This window comes from Tricharina praecox (assembly GCF_024521635.1).
Source record: "Tricharina praecox strain CBS 144465 chromosome Unknown BZA05scaffold_56, whole genome shotgun sequence".
Classification (NCBI taxonomy): Eukaryota; Fungi; Ascomycota; class Pezizomycetes; order Pezizales; family Pyronemataceae; genus Tricharina; species Tricharina praecox.
In genome coordinates, this window is record NW_026250458.1 from 19,203 (window position 1) to 41,307 (window position 22,105).

General features: G+C 53.5%; 6 protein-coding genes across 6 annotated transcripts; 3 read left to right on the top strand and 3 right to left on the bottom strand.

Annotated features, from left to right (window-relative positions):
* Positions 1 to 1,249: 1,249 nt before the first annotated feature.
* On the bottom strand, positions 1,250 to 3,244 carry BZA05DRAFT_449661 (major facilitator superfamily domain-containing protein; the record flags this gene model as incomplete). Its single annotated transcript, XM_051487387.1, has 7 exons — positions 1,250 to 1,477; positions 1,544 to 1,645; positions 1,702 to 2,030; positions 2,086 to 2,498; positions 2,550 to 2,654; positions 2,711 to 2,931; positions 2,984 to 3,244. The coding sequence occupies 7 exons, from the start codon at positions 3,242 to 3,244 to the stop codon at positions 1,250 to 1,252; spliced, it is 1,659 nt and encodes a 552-aa protein (XP_051334623.1).
* Positions 3,245 to 5,480: 2,236 nt separating this feature from the next.
* BZA05DRAFT_360556 (chaperonin 10-like protein) lies at positions 5,481 to 7,195 on the top strand. Its single transcript, XM_051481496.1, has 5 exons — positions 5,481 to 5,771; positions 5,835 to 6,278; positions 6,330 to 6,776; positions 6,826 to 6,906; positions 6,958 to 7,195. The coding sequence occupies exons 1-5, from the start codon at positions 5,603 to 5,605 to the stop codon at positions 7,161 to 7,163; spliced, it is 1,347 nt and encodes a 448-aa protein (XP_051334624.1). The 5' UTR covers positions 5,481 to 5,602; the 3' UTR covers positions 7,164 to 7,195.
* A 330-nt stretch (positions 7,196 to 7,525) lies between these two features.
* Positions 7,526 to 8,330, top strand: BZA05DRAFT_230676 (uncharacterized protein). Its single transcript, XM_051479810.1, has 3 exons — positions 7,526 to 7,734; positions 7,851 to 8,003; positions 8,068 to 8,330. The coding sequence occupies exons 1-3, from the start codon at positions 7,566 to 7,568 to the stop codon at positions 8,139 to 8,141; spliced, it is 396 nt and encodes a 131-aa protein (XP_051334625.1). The 5' UTR covers positions 7,526 to 7,565; the 3' UTR covers positions 8,142 to 8,330.
* A 3,642-nt stretch (positions 8,331 to 11,972) lies between these two features.
* BZA05DRAFT_465618 (uncharacterized protein) lies at positions 11,973 to 12,575 on the bottom strand (the record flags this gene model as incomplete). Its single annotated transcript, XM_051487768.1, has 1 exon — positions 11,973 to 12,575. One exon carries the CDS (start codon positions 12,573 to 12,575, stop codon positions 11,973 to 11,975), a length of 603 nt encoding a protein of 200 aa, XP_051334626.1.
* A 1,025-nt stretch (positions 12,576 to 13,600) lies between these two features.
* BZA05DRAFT_345062 (uncharacterized protein) lies at positions 13,601 to 14,782 on the bottom strand (the record flags this gene model as incomplete). Its single annotated transcript, XM_051481159.1, has 4 exons — positions 13,601 to 13,875; positions 13,946 to 14,139; positions 14,199 to 14,266; positions 14,354 to 14,782. 4 exons carry the CDS (start codon positions 14,780 to 14,782, stop codon positions 13,601 to 13,603), a joined length of 966 nt encoding a protein of 321 aa, XP_051334627.1.
* A 3,456-nt stretch (positions 14,783 to 18,238) lies between these two features.
* On the top strand, positions 18,239 to 20,966 carry BZA05DRAFT_422953 (uncharacterized protein; the record flags this gene model as incomplete). The annotated part of the gene is made up of 11 exons (XM_051485845.1): positions 18,239 to 18,289; positions 18,339 to 18,425; positions 18,643 to 18,774; positions 18,837 to 19,057; positions 19,784 to 19,830; positions 20,012 to 20,026; positions 20,066 to 20,083; positions 20,413 to 20,495; positions 20,608 to 20,755; positions 20,822 to 20,839; positions 20,950 to 20,966. 11 exons carry the CDS (start codon positions 18,239 to 18,241, stop codon positions 20,964 to 20,966), a joined length of 837 nt encoding a protein of 278 aa, XP_051334628.1.
* Between the last annotated feature and the right edge of the window lie 1,139 nt (positions 20,967 to 22,105).

Below are 22,105 nucleotides of genomic sequence, written 5' to 3' on the forward strand. Positions count from 1 at the left end.
GCATCGGAATGATTATGAGCAGCGGCTGGGGCCCCACTGCGGGGCCTTGATACTTGTTAGCATTTGGACTTGTCGCTGCGGGGTTTTATGGTTATGTCCCCGGTGGCGAGAATAGCATCATGCATTGAGTTTATTTCGACCACGGGGATGTTGAGGGGGGTCTAGGTCTTTGCGGATCAGTATAGAGTTAAGTAGTAGAATGGAAAACTTATTTGATGCTTTTTTTAGTGTATTATTACCTTTGGTAATGCTGTTATAGCGAGAACGAGAGTTTACAGCAGTGGGTCGAGTACTGTCTGTTTAAAGTTCAGGCACACTGGAAGATGCGAGAAAGAAATGAAACATAAGCTTGAGTGCGGCGGACAGTGGACACATCGCATCCCATCATGTGATATCACTCTGCTCCGCACACCCACTGCAAGAAAGGGAGTTTTACGGTAGTCTGTGGTGCAAAACCGGCATTGTTGGGCTAGTTAAAGGAGTCTTGGAAGGCATGGTGGAATCATCCACTGCCGGGAAACTTCGTATGGCTATATCCGTCTCGGCCTTCCCCCTCCGTCCGGCGATACCATCTGCGACGAGCATCAAGAGTTCACGACCACCACCACCACCACGACCACCACCACCACCACCACCGCCACCACCCTCACCACCAACCCCGCCCTTGCGATTACGCACAGCAACTCTATATATCGTGCAGACGTGCCTCCCTGCGATACCCTTTCGGCGGTCCTGGCAGATCTAGCGGTAGTTACCGACGACTGCGATAGCATCCTCGCTTTTGAGACTATGTACACACGAAATTGAGTTATGTGGGGAGAGAGAGAGAAAACATCAATTTATTGCCGCATGTAGCCTTACTAGACTATGGCGACCACCAACTTCCCAACCTTTCCTGCTAGCTCCGCGGGGTCGAGAGAAAGCTCTGCCACCATGGCCCGATGCTGCGCCGCTGCCTAACAACTGAGTTATGTGGGGTTGGTGGTTAGGTTAAGCTTTTTAGGAACGATGGCGAACTTCGGGTTGTGTTTCATTACTAAAGTTACATCTAGATAGCTTCTAGTTAGAGTGTGGGTAAGGGTTTTAACTTTTGGCGATGGGATCCGTGGAGACCATATTCCTTTTTCGCTTAGGAATTGACGACCAGCTTGGATGTCGATCACACGGGAGAAGTTTGACTGTTCAAAGCTAAAGACCGTTTTAACGGCAAAGTCTATTCTCCATTCAGCATATAATATTTACATTCCACTCAATGAGAAAACCTAAAATCCAACCTCTTATTCCCCCTATCCTCGGTAATGTTAAGGTACTCTTCCTTCTCTTTCAGACTCATCGCATTCCACAGCGTATCCCTTGTTTTATTCCTCCAGATGTAATAAGCCTTCGCCGCCACGAACAGGACAATGTTGAGGCCGCAGATGCCGATCAGCACGCGGTTGCCTTTGCGGTAGAGGGGCTTGTCGTTTTCGCGGTAGATCTACGAGCTTTGTTAGTGGGGAGTCGGCAGAGAAAGGGAGGTGCGTGAGAAGAGGTAGTTAGGTACGTTTGAGGCAATGATACTGCCCGCCTGAACGGTCATGTTGTAGATTGCACTGCCGACTGTGCGAGTGCGTACCGAGCCAGCGTTGCGAGAGGTTAACGCCACCTGAGTTGTGCCGATCAGTCATCGTTAAATACGGGTGCGGAGGACGGAGTACTTACGATAATAGCATGGATGTAAACATGCCCGACGATGAATGTGCACGCGGCATAGCGTCCCCACACTGGCGCGGCGGCGGGAAGCGTGGCGAGCACTGCGAGTGGTATCAACAGCCAAACCTGGCCGACGACGCCGAGCAGTAACCGTTGGTTGATTCGTTCCGAGAGCCAGGTGATAATGAGGAGGACGATGATGAAGATGCATTGTGCCGGGATCGTGAGTAGGTTGGTTTCTAGAGTGCCGAACCCGAGTGAGCGTAGGGTCAGTGTGAGGTAGCTGGTCATGGGCGCAGAAGGAATGGTCCAGGTAAGGCCGATCAGATAAATTGGCCCTGGATCAAGTCAGCAAATAGCCTGCGGCGTCTAGGTGGGAGAAGAGAAGCGTACACATATCGTAATCCTTCAGGGACTCCCACAGCAACTTCAGTGTTACCGCTTGGCGATTATGCATATCACCTTTACTAGGATCATCCCGCAGAATCCGATTGACGAGTATCACCTCCTCGCGCTCACTAAACCAACCATCATTTCCGCGGAGTCCTCCCTTCGTCTGTGTCGGCGACGGCGGCATATAGAACCAACTCAGCAGTCCAATGATGGCCGTGAGCGAGCCCTCCAGCGCAAACAGCCAGCGCCAGCCTTCCATCCCGTTCACTCCGCGTAGACGAAGGATCCCAAAGGCGAGAAATGCCGATACGATTTGGGTGCTCATGTAGGCGGTCCAGAAGAGAGAGAGCCGGAAGGGTAGCTCTTTGGTTTTGTAAAAGTAGGTGAGGTAGAGGATGACATCGGCGATGAAACTAGTTTGGTCAGTAGGGATAAGATCGTGGGGGTGGATGGGGACGACGAACCCTCCTTCAATCAAGCCAAGAAGACATCTGCACACCACAAAGGAGGCATATCCATTCATTTTTGCCTGGCAGCTGGCCACGATACTCCACGAGACCATCTGAATTCTGCAAGAGACGCATCAGCCAGGATCATCCACTGCCTTCGAAGTCGGTATACGTACGGAATCCATCGATCCGGCCCAAGCTTTTTACTGATCAGCTGTGACGGGAGTTCCGCAAACATAAACGAGATGTAAAACACCGTCTGTCCCCAGTTGTACTGATCCGTCGTGAGCCCCAGATCGTCCAGCATGTTATCCGACAGCGCCTGCTGAATATTCCCTCTATCCAATTGCAGGGCGAAGAACATGAGGCAGCACCATGATGCGACCCTATAGTCGATCTTCTCTTGCAGTCAGCAATACGCCACAGAGAATTTGAATAGGTATCCTAACTTTCTTGACGATCCTTTTCTCCTCTACCTCCGTCCATTCCGCTGCCGGATCGTAGCGGTGGGCGCCTTCGTACTCCGCGATCGGCTTGTAGAAGCGATTCAGTGACGTTTCATGGCTGAAGGCGCCGCCGCCGTCGGCACTGGAGTAGGCGGGGATTGAAGTACTGGAGTCTGTGCCGCCGGCTTCCTTGTGCTTGGTGGAGGTTATGCTGGAGGCTGTCGAGTCGACCTTCGGAGCTGGAGGGAGGGAATAATCAGCCATTGCAGCGACAGAACTTGAGGAATCGATGGAGTTTTCATATGCCAAGTACGGGTGTCTTATGTCTTTCCGACTTCTTTGGCTGCTACACCGAAGACGATCATGGCAAAGGCAAGCTGCAACAAAAGGTTGGTAGTATCAGCAACTGCACACTCCCGAGGAAGGTAGAAGACGGTACCGCTGGAGTGGGGGTATTCCCCGTTCCCTTCTGCCCCACCATCAATGAGGTGACGAACAGGCAGTGTGACGACAGGACGAAGGATAGATATCCACATTCTTCTCATTGGCTCACGCACGGATGGCCGTTGCATCGCTGAATTCCATCCGAGATGCGGTCCCGGAAAGAATTTATATTGGGGGGTGATATGCTGGCGAATCTGGCGGACGCGGTATCTATGGCGAAAGCGAAGGGTGCGATTGCAGAACGGTCAGGATTGCATGGGTTACGTAGAATTACCTCTCCCACGCCCTGGGATGGATGTTGCATGAATAAGCGCGCAGGCGGCATGTAATCTACATACGGAGAAGTTGACCCTCGCTTCGCTTGGATGCAGCCGACTGGAGCGATCACGTCAAAGTGGGTGTCGGTCACACAAAGATACGGTTTGAAGTTTGAACTTACGATAAGGTCGCGCGCGTGACGGAACGCGAAACTGCTTTTCGGCAGCAGCACATGGGAAGATTAACACGGTTAACCAGCCCCCACGTCCGGAATGCTATGATGTATTTCTTTTTCGGGTTCTTCATTGATCGTGTGCAGCCTATTTGGATTAGGTCTGGCGAGATTCACACCTCTAAGTTGGTACTTTCTGCAGCCCCCGATTTCGGGCTCTTGAGGCAATAACTGGCCCTCCGCCAGGCTAAGCAGCAGTATGCTTTTTACACAAGGCTCTGTGTCTGAGCTGGGCTCGAATTTCAGGGCTATTTCATTGCTTCACCATATTCGTATTCAGCCTATATGAGACTACGGCGTAAATTTGTTGCTTTTTTTGCCCACACTCCCGTCACGACGAGTGAATAGCCCGCCGCCTGGACCGGATTGCTGGGATATAGATCAACTTTGATATTACTAAGATGGTAATCGAGTGACGATGGGAGGACGTCGGGTAGAGTGCCTTGTGCCCGGCAAATCATGTGGTAGTCCGGGACTCCGAGTGGTGGTGGTCGAAATCAAGCCTTCGGGAAAAAATGAGGATGCGGCGTCCAGAGCGTGCAATTGCCTAAGACCGACGCTTTAGAATGCTTACTACACTCGGAATCAAAGAGCAAAGTACTTTTAGCCTCAGTGATGTTGCTGCTAGGATATTTCACTGGTGATTTTTCACGAAACCTCACCCGTCCTGTTGGCGCACGTCAATCTAGTATCACACGCGACAATCCTCAAGTGGCGAAGCTGTCGTTGCTCGGCGGTGTGTGGTGGAGGGGCGAATGAGGTTGGGAAGGAGAATGGATACTCAGAGGAAGATTGGATGATGTGAGGATGGGGAATGGAAGTGAGAATCGCTGGGCTAGCGAGAGATCAGCGCTGTGATGTAACTACTGGTAGTTAGTCGCTTCATTCAAGCTTTGCTGGCCCAATCAGTCTACGATAGATGCACTCGGCATCACTCGCATAGATGATGGCTGATGTTGATTATCTGAGATTAGATCTGTAGTACGGCCGCTGGCTCGATCATACAATGGCCTCTAGCTGGTACCAGTGTCTTTCATTCAAAACCAAAAGGGATACCGAAAATCATGAGCATATCACCAAGCGCAGCGAGCGGAATAGAGGCCTCCGATTTTTTTAAAAACCGGTGGAGAATGGGCTGCTTAAGGTTGGGGTGTCGGATCGGCTTCGAATAGGAGTCCCCAACGTCCTCTTTTTTACCCATCACGTTCGCCACAGCACGCGTCACAGCACCCGCCACAGCACCCGCCACAGAGCTCGCCACAGCACTCGCCACAGCACTCGCCATCAGTCTGACCTCACACGGTAAACGTCACACCCACATGTCGAGCTCTCCACCTTCCCAACTTCCCGCTCCAGGACGGTAGCGAGAAATGCCGAAGACAATTAAAGAGAGAACCTCACCGGACGTTATTCCCATCTCCGCCGCATGCGGAGCCGATGTACCGAATACAGGTTTCCGGAGCTCAAGGTTGCGGGAAAAGGGTATCCGAAGTAAGGGTGGTTTGATGTGACGACAGTCCTCCAACGTTCAACGTAGTCGAGACGTCATCATGTACACGAAGCGAGCTCAATATATATCCCTCCACGGTCTCCCACAAACCGATGAACAGCCTCCGCAAACTCTACAACGCCTATCCTTGAGAGAAAACGAACGACCAGTAACAAAACGACCGTAAAACGAACTATCAATGGCTCTCAACGCAGCCTCGAATCTGGCCGAGAAGGTTCTCGGCCGTGACTACTCCAACGTCGACACCATCACCGACGTATCAAAGCCCGATGCTGCAGCCGGCACAGCAGATACGACAGAGACTATGAAGGCGCTGGCATGGTTTGGGAAGGGTGATGTGAGAGTTAGTATGTGCCTGCGACCTTCTCCCTTCTTTCTTTTCTCCCCATACTGACGAGAGAGAACCCCAGTTGAAACCCACAAGCCAAAGATTCTCGAGCCCACCGACGTGATCGTCAAGGTGACCGGTACAACCGTGTGCGGCAGCGACATCCATCTGCTGCACAACGTGATCCTGCAGCTCAAAGCGGGCGACATCCTCGGGCACGAATTCGTAGGGCGGGTATCTGAGCTCGGCTCTGCAGTGACAGAGCTTTCTATCGGCGACCGCGTTGCCAATTCCTTTGTCGTCTCCTGTGGCGAATGCAGATTCTGCAAGCAGAAGCTCACTACCGCCTGCGAGAAGACGAACCCGAGTAATGTGCACGGGGATCTGTACGGATCGAAGATGGGCGGGATCTTTGGATACAGCCATTTTGTGGGTGGGTATGCCGGTGGCCAGGCAGAGTATGTGCGCATTCCGTATGCGGCACAGAATTTGCTGAAGTTGCCGGACGAGGTGCCGGATGAGAAAGGTTCGCATCCCCTACATCTGTGTTTCAGTGCTCGATGCTAATTCCGTCCAGGCCTGTACCTAGCCGACATCCTGCCGACATCCTACCACGCAGTTCAAGACACGGGCGTGTACGCCGGCGACGCCGTTGCGGTGTGGGGGCTGGGACCCATCGGCTTGCTGGTGTCGATGTTTGCCTTCAAAGCGGGCGCGTCGCGCGTGATCGGCATTGACGGAAACTTCCGCACCGAGTTTGCTTTGAAGAAGATTCCCGGGATCGAAGTGTTGGATTTCACCAAGCTCCCGCGGGGAAGGACTGTCACCGCCGAGATCCATGACCGTGTGCCGGGTGGTGTCGATGTCAGTATCGAGGCGGCCGGAGGGGAATATGCAAAGGGATGGGCACATAAAATCGAGCTGGCGGTTGGGGCGGAGCAGGATACGAGCGAGCTGGTCAATGAGGCCATCACGTCGACGAGAAAATTCGGGCGCGTCGGGATTATTGCGGATTATGTTGGCTGTATGTTACCGCTCTACCTTCGATGAAAGTGCTGATGCTGATCAAACAGTTACGAATCACTTCAACATCGGCTCGCTGATGGAGCGCGGGATCAGGCTTATCGGCAACGGGCAATCTCCGGTACAGAAATGTGAGCGTCCTCATCGCCCCCACCTTTACATACCTAGCTAACAGGCCTTAGATTGGCCCGAACTCCTGGCGATGGTAAAGAGCGGCGAGATCGATCCGACCTTCATCGTGACGCACCGGCTCAAGCTCGACGACATTGCGAAGTGCTACTACGTCCACGAGAAGAAGGAGCAAGGAATGGTTAAGGCGTACATCGAGACGCGCTTCTCGGCTCCGAGGGCCCCGGGGATTGATATGCCCGAGTTGAGTCGTTTGTAGTCGGATTTGAATATTATGTCCTTCAAACTTCCAAATTGAAGAATAACCTGTGACGTACGAGTGATATCCCATGGTCCCCAGCATCTGCTCTAGACCCAGCAGTCCTGGCTGTGCGACGCCACATTACCGACATATCCCAGCACCGGCCGCAAATAGAGTGTGGCTGCTGCTTCGCTGAGACACTTCATTTCCCTAGCGAATCGCATTGTCGGTATGTAGCGTAGCACAAGAAGTCGCTAACAAATACGAGGATGTCCAAGTAGGCGAGAATGAGACAGACTGCTGTGATCTGTCCGGCTGCTCCCTATGAGACTTTGCCAGTTCCTGAAGGCTGAAGGCTGAAAGCTGAATCTGCCGTACCCAGTAGGCCCACGGCATTCGAAGTTGTGCACCAAATCAGACATGCAGTGGAAAGCAGCAGCACGAGCAGCAGCAGTAGCAGCAACGGTACTGGCGTTCGCCGGTACTTCGCCAGTCGCCGCACAGAAGGTCGCGATACAGTATTGGTGCCGGCCCAACGAGGCGACCTGTAAAGCCCCCGGCGCAGAGGAGTTGAGTCTAAGTATCGGCTGTGAGTGCCCCCCTCCCCCCCCGTCCCTCTGCGTGTACATAGAGTACATACCGAACTCCACCCGAAGGCCGAAAGCTGAAAGCTGAAGACTGAAAGCTGATAGTGATATACCATAGGCCCAGCCCCCCACGGCGGCTGCGCATTCGCCCCCGACACCACAGAGCCAAGCGTGTGCTGCTGCGGCGCCAGCGAGATCCGGTGCTGGAAGGGTGGACAAACGTGCGATGGTCGGGCGTCACAGATGAGCGTGTGCGATTTCGGCGGGCAGAGTACCCCTTCCCTCCCCCCCCGCTTCCCCCCGCTCGTGCTGTCGCTGATGTGGTCAATGAGAAGCCTGGTGCTGCGACACTAAATGGGAGACCTGTGGAGTCAGCCCCGGACAGGAGGGTAGGTGCTACCTAAGATAGGGTAGGCCGCTGTTTTTCGGTTCCAGCCCCAAGTCTGGTTTTGAGACTAGCTCAACGTCAAAGTTTGACTTTGCTACGGTGGATGTCTTTGGGACGCATTTTAATACGGATACTGAGACTGGGGGGAGAGCGACGGCGACGGAGGCAGTGGCCACGATGAGGGGGGGACTGAGTGGGAGTAGGAGTGGGAGTGCGTCTACGGCCGCCGCGGGAACGGTAGAAACGGGGACTGCGATGGCGGGAGCGGCGACTGCGGGCGCGAGTGGAAGGTACGCGGTGGGTGGGGGGTTGCTTGTGGTTGCTCCGGTGGTGGTAATCCTGGGTTGTAGAGTGCTGAATGGACGTGTTGGCTTGTAGGATGTGATATAAAATGGCACAATGTAGCTATGCTAGGCAATTGATGAAATGGATTTCGCGCCTGATGACGGACTTGGTTTACCTGCACTCCGGAAATTTTGTAACCAGCCATCCCAAGTTCCCAAATTGAGCCACCTCACCTTGCCTTGAGGCCACTAATCTTATTCATCGATCTCGAATAGGTACAGGATGGATGCAACGGTGAGTATACGGTATTAGGTAGGAGACCTAGATGTCATCACAGTAAATCACTCACCATCGAGTAATTTGCCATGAAGGAAATAATAACAAATTGCCCAATCCACCGTCCCCATAATTCGCAGCCCCAAATTGTAATCAAATTCAGTCCATTCCGCACCCTATTTAATATCTCCCCCTAGTATCTCCCCTATTATCTCCCCCAGTATCTTCCCCAGTATCTTCCCCAGTATCTCCCCCAGTATCTCCCCTTGTCTCCCCCTTGTCTCCCCCTTGTCTCCCCCAAGTTCAAGTTCCAAGCACCTCCCCACCTCCCCCCACTCAACCCTCACACCTCAACCCCCACCCTCTCAACCAACCACCCCATCAACACCTGCCACGCGCGCTCCTTCAGCTCCTCCTCCGGATCGGCACCGTCCCACTCCCCTTCTCCCTCCACCTCCTCCTGGATTAATTCGAAGTCTTCATCCGGAGGGGCGGAGGCGTGGATCCATTCGTTGTCGTTGTTATTATTGTCGTTGGCGTTTTTACTGTCTGTTTTGGGAAGTGCAGGGAGAAGTGCGGAAGAACGGCGGCGGTGATGGGTATTCGGATGTAAGTTTCTAGAAGGTGTTCCGGAGCTGGCGGTGGCGGTGGTGTCGCTGGTGTTTCTGGTGGAGGCGGAGGTGGAAGAGGGGGTGGTGACATTGACCCATTCGGTGAGGTATACCCAGTCGGATGTGCGCCTTCCCGCCTTTCCTGTTTTTCTCGCGTGTCTTGGCTGTCCTGGGTGTCCTGGGTCTTGTGTCGTTTGGCGTCTGGGAATTCTGACATTGTTGCGTCTGGGTAATCTGGCATTGTTGATTGGATGAACTTGTTGAACTTGGAGGACTTTGTTGGACGTTGCCGTGAATGATGTAGATAAAGTTATAACTTTTTTGATGTGGTGTGTGATTTATTTGGGTAAAGTGCGCAGAAGGTGCAAGCTGAAAGGTAGGTGGAAGTAAGAGGAAGGCGGAAGCTGGGTGAAAGCTTGGTTAAGTTTTATCTTGGACGAGAGGGCGAGGGCGAGGATGAAGGAAGAACATTGAAGGACGGATTGCCGTGAAGGAATTGTATGCTGCCATGCTATCAACGATCGAATCCAGCATTCCTAACCAAAAAAAATCTATATTCCATTCAGCGCAGATAACCCCATATAATACAGTATTCCCACCAGTCTGCGCTTTCAGGATCCCAGCAGCGTATATATGTACATCCGCCAACACCCACCCCCACCCTCCATCTCCCACTCTCTCCCTCTCTCCCTCTCCCTCTCCCTCTCCCACAGTCCGCACAGAAAGCAAGCAAACTGCAGAGTAGTAGGGTCCTACCATACATAACCTATCACTCGTGCTGGCAATCTTTCTTGTTGGAAATGGTGATGAATATGATAGTAGAGATGTATCGTATTGTGCCTATAGAAGGTGGAGAGAAAGGTAGAGAGTCTCGACTGTGTAGGAAATAGGGGGTAAAGGCCCGTGCCTTCTACCTCAACTAAGCAGACGACTGAGATATTACAACACTTGTTTGCGTGAGCCCATTAGATTATGCATTGATATGCAATACAGCCATGGTCTACTAAGATCGAATGCTAGAATGATTAAACAAAGAAAACTTAGATCGTGCGTTTAATGTCTACATCTAAATCCAAACTCTAAAGCTTGGGTATATCACTGCTGAAGTTTGAGCATGGTATGCATACACGGCACGCCCCCGCCGCTGGACCGTTCATGGAAACGTATCTCTCTCCCGCAGGCAACCTACAGGCGGAGGGTTACAGACATGTGTATGCAAGTATGTGTGGTTGGCCGAGTAATATCCCCATGGCCAGAGTGGGCGGTTTCGGTGGGCGGTGGACGGTCTGGACCACCACCACCTGCTGAAATCCACCACGGGACTCTTCCTCTTCCTTCTTTCTTCGCAGAGGACAAAGATAGTTACCTAGTGTATGTACATACTTCAACCGTTTGGTGGGAACATGCACCAGTACACATCTCAATCCTCTGTGGTAGGATACAGTACAGCGCGGACAACCGGTAGTAAGGAAAGACGCTCTAGTACGGAGCATGTATCGATGTGATCTAGACGTTTTTGGCTTTGGCTTTGGCTTTCAAATGCACCCGTAATAGATGCAGAGTTTGAGCAAACCCACCGAAAATAACCGTCACAAGGTTTAAGTTCCAGTGGCTCTATATCTCATAGAATCCTGTCCAAACGACTCGACGGGGAGCTTAACCATGTACATACCAGGTATAAGGTCCTTGGTTCGTCCGCTGTCCCTTCCTTTTCCTCCATCTCTCGTACCATCCTCACCATCGCCAGCCACTCGACTCAAGCCTATCCGCACCAATCTTTCGCTCACAGCATTTCCCTCATAACACCGTGTCCACTCGTCACATTCCTCCCACACACTCACTATCTCACAATGGGTATTCCGTATTACGTTGTCCCCACCAATTCTCCCGTGCAGCAGCAGCAGGCCGCCGTTGAGCCCGAGCGCGTCAAGCCGCAGAACGTGAGTCTCACTCCTCCCCCGATGTTTGTTCGAGATGGGATACCAAGTGGAGGATACAGGAAATCCCCGGCGACATGAAGATCGTCGATATCTTCGGATTGAAACTGGGGATACGATACAATATGGCACAATGTAACTACGCTGGGTAATTGATGAAATGTATTTTCGCGCTCGATGACGGAGATGTAGTTGGCCTACACTCTGGAATTGCGCTGACCAGCCATCCCGACTTGAGTCTTGAACAATTACATCTCGCCGTAAGCCAGCTGCATGTATTCATCGATCTCGAATACAAGATGAATGCAACTGTCAACGGTAAGTATACTTGAGTAGTGTACATCTGGATATCATCATAATGTATCACTCACTGAGAAGAGTGATCAGTCACGAAGAAAATAACAAATTGCATGCGCTCAGGTTTGAACACCACAATCCACTCCAATCCACTCCGATTCAACAATACACCATCCTCACAGCCCCAACTAGTAATCAAATTCAGTCCATTCAGCACCCTATCTATCTAGTATCTCCCCCAGTATCTCCCCTGTCTCCCCCCAGTATCTCCCCCTAGTATCGCCCCTAGTATCTCCCCAAACTCTTCCCCAGTATCTCCAAGTCCCAAGTTCCAAGCTCCTCCCCCACCCGCCCCACTCACAACCACTCCCGAATCTCAACCCTCAACCCCCACCCGCAGTCGCTCTCACCCCTCACCCCCCAACCCTCACCCCCCCCATCACACCTCAACCCCCACCCACCCTCTCAACCAACCAGCCCATAAGCACCTGCCACGCACGCTCCTTCAGCTCCTCGTCGGGATCGGCGCCATCCCACTCCCCGTCCCCCTCTCCTCCGTCAGCGGCCTCCTTCGGAACAAATTCGAAGTCTTCGTCCGGAGGGTCGGGAGAGGCGGAGGCGTGGATCCACTCTTCGGTATCGTTGCCGTTGTTGTCGTGGGCACCGCTGGGAAGTGCACGGGGAAGTGCAGGGGGGAGTGTGGAAGAACGGCGGTGGTGGTGGGTATTGGGATGTAAGTTTCGGGAGGTCGTTCCGGAGTTGGAGGCAGCGGTGGTGGATGTGGTGGTGGTGGTGGTGGTGGTGGTGGTGGTGGTGGTGGTGGTGGTGGCGGTGGAGGAGTGGGAGGTGATGGAGTGGGAGGTGACATTGACCCATTCGGTGAGGTAGACCCAGTCTGATGTGCTCCTTTCTCGCCGTTCCCGGGTTCCTCTGGCTTCTTGGGTTTCTTGGGTGTCGCGGGTATCTCGGGTGTCGCGGGTGTCTTGGGTGTCCCGCATTTCTTGGGTGTCTCGCGTCTTGTGTCGTTTGGCGTCTGGGTAATCTGACATTGTTGCGTCTGGGTAATTTGACATTATTGCTTGCTTGGAGGACTTGCTTGGACGTTCCTGGAGGGTTCTGTAGATAAAGTGATAAAGTGATAAAGTTTATGATGTGGATGATGTAGTGTATGGTTTTTTTGAGCATTGTGCGTGAAAGGCGGAAGGTGAAATGTGGAAGAAGGAAAATGGGTGGAAGGTGGAAGCTGGGTGGAAGCTGGGTTGGGTTTTATCTTGGACGAGGGCGGGGACGAGGGGGAAGGAACATTGAAGGATGGATTGCCGGGATGGAATTGTAAGTTGTATGGCTTCGGGATTGGGTTCTACATCGAGTCTGTGTCAGGCCTTTGTAGGCGAGATGGTGAGTATTGCAGGCTTGCGAGTGAGTGAGTGTTGTGGGGGTGAGATTGAATTGGTTCCATGATCCCGCATGCGCTTCACCAGCTATCACCCTCACCGACAACTGAACTCGCCCATTCACCCACTCAGCCTAGGCGTACATTGAGCCTCTGGACGACGCAAAAACGGGTGGAGATGCACTATAGAGTATCATGCAGCCATGCCGTTAATGATCAAATTTAGCATTCCCGAACAAAAAAAAGTCTATATTCCATCCAGCGCAGAAAACCCCATATATACAGTATCCCCAGCAATCTGCGCTTTCAGGATCCCTACATTGTATGTACACCCCTAACTTCCCTCTCCCCCTCTCCCACTCCCCCATCCGCACAGCAAGCAAGAAGCCTAGACCTTCTCCCCCTCTCCCGCCCATTCCCCCACCGCCCCCTCTCCCGCCCATTTCCTCGGCGGCACCCTTGGCGGCCCACCCGGCAACGGCACGAGCGTGAGCACCTCTCCGCCCCTCCACGCGCACGCCGCCGCCGCTGGCTGCGGCACCGCGATCCCGATCCCAGCGGCCTTCCACGTCGTCGGCAAGCGCGGACTACCTGGCGACGCCGGCTCCTCTCCCGCGCTCCAAGTCCCGCCCGCGGCGGCGAGGTCGGTGCGCCATTCTTCCACTTCAGCCTGCGCATCTATCAGTCACTGGTGCAGCCTGCGGGGGTGGGTGGGGGAAGGGGTGGGGGGAGGGGGGAGGGGGGATGGGGGGGAGCAACCTGGCTTTCCAGCCGCTCGTTCCGTGTGAGGCTGCCGAAGCTGTCCTGTCCCGTGACGGGCATGCGGATGCGGCGTCCTGCCTCGGAGGGGTGGGGTACCTGCTGGTGGTCGATATACGAGCGCCGGCGGTTGCGGACCGTGTGCATGAAGCTGTTGAATACTGGCGCGTTGGCGACGAAGCACGCTGTCATCACCTCTGTTCTCGCGATCAGTGTTGGTGAAGGGCAAATGAGGGCCGGGGGGAGGGAGGGGAAGGGGGGAGGTACCGATCGACGCCCAGAGGGTGCGGGACTTCTGCGCTACGCCGTTGCCGACGATTATGGGCATCCGGATCACCGTGATGCTGATCACGAAGAAGCTTACGCAGAAAAGCAGTGCGAGCTGCACTTTGCGGAAGACGGGCAGCCGCACCCGGAAGATCAGTGGCAGCGGGATGACCATCAGGCAGATGTCTGTTGTGCTACGGAAAGATCAGTCGGTGGACTACGGAAGCCTGAAGGGTGGGAGAAGGCTCCGTACATGTTGAGCGCTCCCATGGTCATCAGCTGAGCCTGCGCCTTCACGCAGCTGCCGGGGTCGGGCCACGCCTGCCAGTAGAGCTTGAACGGACGACACTCGAGCAGGCTGCTAAGCACGACGCCGACAAACGACGCAGCGACGAGCACATACGCCACCTTTATCGCCCTGCCATACGGATGTGTCTTTCCCGTGACCTTCTCGAGCCAGATGAGTATGCAGACCTTCATGCACCAGAGGAAACCCGCGTAGCAGATCCTGCCAGGCAGTATCATCCTCGAGCCGAACCTGCGACGCTCGATCTCGTCGGGCGCCATGCGGTCGAGCGGGTGCAGCTCGCGGTCGAAGTGCACGGTGAAGTTGACGAGCGTCGAGTGTGTGCACGCGAGCCGCGTCAGCAGCGGAACCATCGCGAACGCCATCCAGAGGTCTTCGGTGAAGAATGGTTCGTTGCGCCGGTACCGCCACGATAGCCGCGTTGCGATCACGAGCAAAGCGACGAAGGTGAACGCCCACAGCGTGGCGAGCGTCGTTGCGTCGTAGGACTCGGGCGATGCACTGCGTTTGTGCGGCGTGGAGGTGTCCATGGATCGATGGTTCCTGGAGAGGTTTATGGACGGGTCGACGGGTCGGGCAGGCTTTCATTCGTTCATTCGAGGCTTTCTTTCGGTCGCGGAGGGGTGGGGTGGGGTGGGATTGAATCGGAGGAGGGTGAGGGTTGGCCGTGGGAAGAACATAGGGAAACGAGGAGTGAGACAGAATGCTCGCCTTGAATCCTCAATGGGGTCTGGTCTTGTGCTGGGTGGGTGGTGCAGCACAAGCAGCCGAAAGCAGGTGCACGGCAACATTCCATTCTTAAGCTGCTGGGGAAATTTCGAGAAATTCCGATCCGAGGGACAGCACAGAGGGATGCAGGGGCGAAGACTCAAGAGCAGAAGATACCGATACATATCGCCGCTTGCATCGTTGCCCGCTGACGCCGGATTTGCACTTGGACCCCGCGCATGCAGACGCCTGATCAATCGTTTGTATTTGTGTGTGTGGGGGACTTCTGTCCGGTGCCATGGATGGGACATCCCAGTCCTCCGCCCGGAAAACCCCCTTCTCGGAAAAGAAAAAGACGCCTCTTCTTCACTTGCCGCATCGTCTGATAGGCTTACTTCAGGTGCGCCTTCTGTTTGCGGGGGTAGGGTGGATATTCACCGGGTTCTGGAACGAAAGCCGTTTGTACGATGGTCCGAAATCACAGCGGTCACTCGATCGGCAGGGTCTTTGGCACGTGTTACTCTGCAGTGTTACCGTGTTACAGTGTTACTAAGCGGAAGGACTGGCGACCTGGACAGTGGCGCACCCAGTACCGGCATGTCCCGTCATTTGGTCTCCAATCATGGCCCGTGACAGTGTGCACACATGTTCAGATGTTCATTCGCCATGCTGGTGTCCGTCAGAAACGTCAGCACTAGTTGACCAAGTACCTATTGGAGCAGACTACCGTAACTACGGGCGGCCACGAACGTCAACGGAAGCGACGCGGAGGCTGGAGGTTACTCTAGTTATGGGTAGCAGCGTGTCACGGGAAATTCTCGGCACGGGAACGTCTCACGTAGCGTAGCTGCGTAGCGGAGGTAACGGGGTGCAGTCCAGTCTGGTAGGTACACACTGTAACCGTGCCATGCATACAGTCTGCGGACACTCAACCTCCGACGACGCAACGAATGCGCGGCACCTTCATCACTCCCCCTGACACCTGCGATTCTGGTGCCAACGTGTCCGCCGGCATGGAGCACAACACAAACGAGGAGATCGCCGGGCGTCGCACAGCACTGGTGGTGTGGTGGGGAAGGGGGGGATGGAACCCAAGTACCGGTACTCGGTATGTGTGAGGTAGAGTATGTACGACATCTGGATGTCTGTCTGTCTGTCTGGCCAGGTCAGGTACCCGCGCAGTTTTGCGTTGCATGCATGCATATAGGGAGGTGGTATATTCCGGGTACATGTGCGAAGGAGCGGGGGAACCAACCGAGTGCGGTGACCCGTGAGACCGTGGGGTCGGGCGATCCCATACCCATCGGTCCCGCTCCGGCCTCTGGCCAATCAGCGGCCGGAGATTCGAGCGTGTGAGGGGGTGAGCGAGCGAGCGAGTGCGATGTTGTGCAAACGGCTGTGGATGGGATGTGAGGGGGTGTGATGTTGCTCAAGCCACATTGGCCGGCGCCGGCCAACCCGGGAGAAACAACTTGCTGATATGAAACAGCTCCGAGTCAGCGGCGTGGAACAACGGTAAACACCGTTCGTTCTATGTGGCGTATGTACAACGGTACAAGTGGGAGGCCTTGAGTCGTGGCCACGCCCTTTAGTTTTACGGGCGACTAGTCGGGCTGCGGCGAAATGAGTGAGATTTTATGTGATTTGGAGTGGAGAGCAAAGCCTTCGCACTTGAGGCGGAATGGAGGTGGTCACGACATACCTTTGCACCTTGTACACACGGTACTTGCTGACAGCGCCGGTAACTAGCCTCGAGCCTAGCCGGATGGAATACGGGATGGAATACGGTACGCAGGGAAGACAGCTGCGCTACATACTAGCACCATTCTCACCCGAGACACCGAGAGCCAAGAGACGTTGTATGTTGAGCATACGGGACCGGGGAGTCGGGGACCGAACGCTTCCCGTCACCATCACAGATTCACCACGGTCCACCACCTGGGTACTTGGTTGACTGCCAATTCCAAATTTCCCATCACATCCGGATGCAACCACAGGTAGTAGGCCAGCGTCTCTCAGACTCCCACCTATCGTCGCGCGGTCCGGACAAAGTGCACATTCCTCGCTATCCTCAAGGCTCCAGCCACCACAGCCAGCCACCACAGCCACCCCTTTCGCGCACAAAGCAACCGAGGAAAGAAGCGTTATCCCCCACCCATGCGTCCCTTCATCGCAACTTGCAAGAGCCTAGAGGCATTCGATACGGCGATCACTGAGGAATGTGACATGATCTACATACCCATTTCATTTCTGCCGGGTAGAGGTGAGGTAAGGTGCGCAGGAGAAAGGCCGGAGGGGAAATGTGGCCGGATCCGTAGCGGGGGATTAGCTTCATAGAATCTCTCTCGCTCGCTGTCCTTCGTATGCATATTCGTATGGTACTCCGTGGCGAACACTGTCTGCTTACTGTTTGAAAACTCGCATATGTATCGTATCCATGATCCATCTCGTGGAGCTGGAGGAGGAGGAGGAGGAAAGGGCATGCAGTTGGCGCACATATCAGGTGTGGAACAACGCTGGTTGCGTGGAATTCACTTCATGGAATATATCTCGCTGTCCTTCGTATGATGCTCCGCGTCGACCACTGTCTGGGTATCTACTTTGAAAACCGCGCATGTCATATCCATATCCATCTTGTAGAGCTGTCGGGGAAATCCGCATCACCTGCCACAAGTGTACCTATCCTCACTCTGTACATACATCTATCCCGAGTGACGGATATCAAATGGTAGAGCGTAACTGTTCGTATTGTGGGTTTCCGTCAACATCAGACGCATTGTGGCGGCAGTGGTCCGGTCCGTCGGAGGTTCTCTCAGCGGGCTGGCTGTTTGTTTTGGTTTGTTTTGTTTTGTTTTGATTGCTTCGGCATTGCTGCATGCGTCCAGAACTGGTCATGGTAAAACGTGAATGGGCATCGCGTTACATCGTAGCCCTCGCTGTGCGTGACTGTCTTCGGGTCAGACCCCACACGCACAACACACACCACCCTTCCTCTCTCACCCTTTTGCCTTTCTATCTTTCCTTCTCTCCTTTTGTTCATCCCACCCTACACCTTCCTCCTTACTTCCATTCTCTCATTCCCTCCCAGCCCTCCGGGGCATATATCACCCACACTACCCATGCCCTTGTGGCAGTACCCGCGCCCAATAAGTACAATGCCAAACCTCAACTTAGACCCAAAAGAACCACTCAAACGATTGACGCATCTCCTCACCACCATCATCCCACTCTCTCTTCCCCACCATCCTCCCCCTCAAGTCTGCCGAACAACAACGACAATGCCAAACCTCAAATTAGATGAGTCGGACAGCTCTTCAGAGGTGTCTTCCGTGGGTGGCCTGCTGTAAGCTCCCTGTCCCTTTAACATTGTGAACCCAGCTGCGCCAGAAGACCATGCTGACCTACCCAGAATGGACCCCGCCACGACTTCGAGAACCTCTTCAGGATGGGCCTCGGCCCCCTGGGGTATGTCTGCTGCTTCCTCCCTCGCGCAACATTGGTTGATGATCATGCTGATGGAATTCACAGGAGGCGGCTCGCAGGGCAGAGAAGGGCTACGCTCAGCTCAATGATCTCCCAGCAGCTTCGGCGCAGAGCATGAAACTATCATTATGATCGGCAACCAACTGGATCACGGGCTTTGGTCGCACCATCGTCCGTGTCATGTACGGACTCGGTCTAGTTGTGGCGGTTCATCCGGAAAATCCAGCGATCCGTTTCACCTTTCATCTCTTCCCATTCCACCAACAAACGACTCAATATTCGCTACACCAACTCCGACTTCGTACACGAGCCCTCCGCAAGCGAAGAAGATGTACGGCAGCAAGCTACGCTGGCACAAACATCATCTACGGATGATGAACCCTGTGGGGGAAGGAGGAGGATGAAAAGGAGAAGATGACCGACGAGAAGAAAGAAAACGCAGAGGAGGAGGAGGAGAACGAGGAAGAGGAGGAGGAGAACGAGGAGAACGAGGAAGAGGAGGAGGAGGAGGAGAACAAGGAGAACGAGGAAGAGGAGGAGGAGGATGAAAAGAAGAAGATGACGGAAGAGAAGAAAGAAAATGCAGAGGAAAATGAGAAGGAGAAATCAATTTTGTTCTGTTTTTTTTTGTTGTGTTCATTCATTGATTGCATGCGAGCTATATGTAGATCATTGGAGGATGAAAAAGAGAAGATAACCGAAGAGGACAAAGAAAACGCAGGGACAGCAAGTTGGGGGGCTGAAGATGAAGGATTTGAGGGAAGAGATTGCAGAACATATGCGGAGTGATTACAACTTGTACTTGGATAGCCATCGGCAGTATAAAATAAAAAAAAGCACTACTTTTCTACTCAGACTCGACCTCCTCCGATTCCACCGCATTTCTAGTTTGATGATTTTTCCGACTTAGAAAGCATGTGGCTTTGACGCCGCATCATGCGTGCAGATTGTTGTGATCGATCGGCAGTACTCAGCTCCCTCCTACTACATACCAATACCGATGGGATCTTTGTTGTTTGTGTGTACTGTAATTGCTCCTGCGGTGGTGAGATGGAACTTGGAAGGTTAGGTCCGGAGTACTAGTTGGGACGGTTGGACGGTTGGACGGTTGGACGGTTGGACGGTTCTTGTGGGCGTGAATTGTGATTGTCTCTTCTTCCACCTTCTTCTGATGTACGTATATGGAATAGAAAAGAATAGAACAGAGTAGAGCACCCGGAGGCTGGCCTAAGCTCGCCGCTCGACACGGCTCGACAGAACCCACTGCAGTTTCAGTTTGATAATCAGCTCAACATTAAACCTATTGCTCCTTTTGTTTGTTTGTTCTTACCACTGCACAGGTCCATTCATAGCAGCTCGCAGCTGGCCAATCGGCAAGCAGAGCGAGGTATGTACCTTCAATGATCAATCCCGTCCCTCGCCCACGCCCCATCACATCCCCTCCGAGTCTCCGACATCGTCGTCGTACCTCGTCCCAGCTGCTCGCCCGTAGGCTGTAGGCTGTGAGGTGAGGCACTGCCGCACTGAGGCGGGCGGGTGACGCTCCGGTACCCGTATGTACTATGTAGTAAGTACTTACCTATGTAGGTAGGGCGGAAATTGGCATTCTCGACTTGAAGTAGTAAAGGTCGGTGGAGGAGGTTCGTGGGTGGGGAGGGGAAGTCTTGAGACTTGAGTTTCGGCGAAACGATTCACCGACTCTAGCAGAGGCCGCCACGTATCATACTCCTTGACGGTAACTTGGTAAGCCCAAAGTCTGCAAGTTTGGATCTGTCGCCAGCCTCCTTCAGATACCCAAGTACCAACCGTATATATATTACTGGTCCCGCCCGCACGATATTCGTGATTCATGGCTAATCACTCACCACCCAGTGCTCCAGCCTCCAGCCTCCAGCCTCCGGTCCTGGATCTTCTGTGAAGGGGAAGTAAAAGAAGAAGTTAGAACGTCGCATGTGATACTATTACACAGATATATACAAAGTCAAGAGTCAAGACGTGAGCGGTAAGGATATCATGCAAGTGCAACTCGTGAAGCCCCTGACAGGCTGGCCCGTAAGTTGTCGCACCCAACGTTCCAGGGAGCTCAAGCCTCAGAGGCCCTAATGACCGAAAGCACTCACTCACTCGCCAGTCGCCAGTCGCTAGCACTTTGACTGTTTGACAGCATACCGGTACTGAGCCTTACGCCCTTACTTCTATCACACCCACCACTCCACGACTGGTCCAACCTTCGACACCGAGCCTTCTCGTCTCGTTGAAATTCGTGATTCGTCCCCCATCCAATGACTCCAGTCCTCGCAATGTCGTACCCAGTATGTAGTCAAACCCGATGCGGAAGATGTCATTATTCAAATTTCATACATATCACGATTCACAAGCGGATGGGCCGGGAGATGGTGAGTGATGACATTCCGATCAGACAGCCTTGCAGTTCCTAACTCTTCAGATCATAGGATAGTAGGATAGTGGGATAGTAGGATGATGGATCTGGATCCTCGCTAAACAGTATTCGCGTCTTTCTAGAGGCTAGAGCTTGCATCCGGTTGAACTTTGGTCTCGTAGAGTCGTAGACACTAGAGTCGTAGTGAATAGAACTTCACGCTGGAAGGAAAATTCCGATGTATACTTGGCAACTACTCGAGGTTCGAGAAGAGCAGTCGTATATTCACTACCTACCTGTGGACTTGCGTACTCCGCTGTGTTCGAACTTCGGAAGTGAAGCTCTGCTACCGGCAAGGGTTGGTGAAGCTCACCAGGCTGCAGCTTTGCACAGGGTATCACTCGCCCAGCATCTCCATCTTCCCAGCTTTTCCGACTGACACGGCAGAGTTTAGCCACCACTAATATCTCCACGTTACCATGTAAGGTCTTTCTACACGGCTGGGCTCGAAATCTTGGCGAAGTTGAACGGATTTCAATAATGAGCGAGTGAGAGTTCATGCTCACGCATATACAGTAGATACAGACGTTGAGCCCCGCGGCTTGGAAGTTGGAGTCGCTCTGCAAGGCTTGAATTTGAATTATGTAGAGCCTATCGGCGTTAACTAGACTACCTGGGCCAGCGACTCGGCGTGCGGTCGGGACTCGGGAGGTCTTGGCCGTAGCCCTGGACTGGAGTGGATCCCTGGAAAATCCCGTATGATGCCGTATCCGGTGCGGGGGGAAAAACAAAGGAAGAAAAAGGAAACACTTGCAAGGACGCATTTGGCTACTAGCTAGATACCTAACTATTTATGCTGCCGCATCCCGAGGGCGGGAGTCGGGACCCGATAGCAGGGGGCGGGTGGGTAAGTATGTGAGGAACCGTGGGGATCCGATGAGGGGATTCCCGGGACCCCGCATTTGATGATTATGGTAGGTATTCTGCACCCGAAGCTTATCCACCGCCGAATGGATTGTCGATCTGCCTCGTGCCATCATCCAGCGGGGCGGATACGGTGTGAATTAAGGTACGGTAGCAATACGGCATGCCGGGCACAGCAAAAGCAAGAAGCGAGGTTCGATAAGGCCATAGAATACTAGTAGTTATAACTTATTGGCATTAACTATCGCGAACTATAACCCCGCACAAGATGTCGCTATCCAAAGCCATCCATCCACATCGCTCCTGCTAGTTACTTAGGAGAACAACCGCAAGCAAGCAAAAAAGAAAATAGAAAACC

What these genes read in the sequence shown, in the direction of transcription:
- BZA05DRAFT_360556 (XM_051481496.1), top strand. Translation starts at nt 5,603, where the DNA reads ATGGCTCTCAACGCAGCCTCGAATCTGGCCGAGAAGGTTCTCGGCCGT. An exon ending in CGAGGTGCCGGATGAGAAAG is followed by an intron (nt 6,279 to 6,329) that starts GTTCGCATCCCC and finishes AATTCCGTCCAG; the next exon opens with GCCTGTACCTAGCCGACATC. An exon ending in TATTGCGGATTATGTTGGCT is followed by an intron (nt 6,777 to 6,825) that starts GTATGTTACCGC and finishes CTGATCAAACAG; the next exon opens with TTACGAATCACTTCAACATC.
- BZA05DRAFT_230676 (XM_051479810.1), top strand. Translation starts at nt 7,566, where the DNA reads ATGCAGTGGAAAGCAGCAGCACGAGCAGCAGCAGTAGCAGCAACGGTA. An exon ending in GTTGAGTCTAAGTATCGGCT is followed by an intron (nt 7,735 to 7,850) that starts GTGAGTGCCCCC and finishes GATATACCATAG; the next exon opens with GCCCAGCCCCCCACGGCGGC. An exon ending in GTGCGATTTCGGCGGGCAGA is followed by an intron (nt 8,004 to 8,067) that starts GTACCCCTTCCC and finishes GTCAATGAGAAG; the next exon opens with CCTGGTGCTGCGACACTAAA.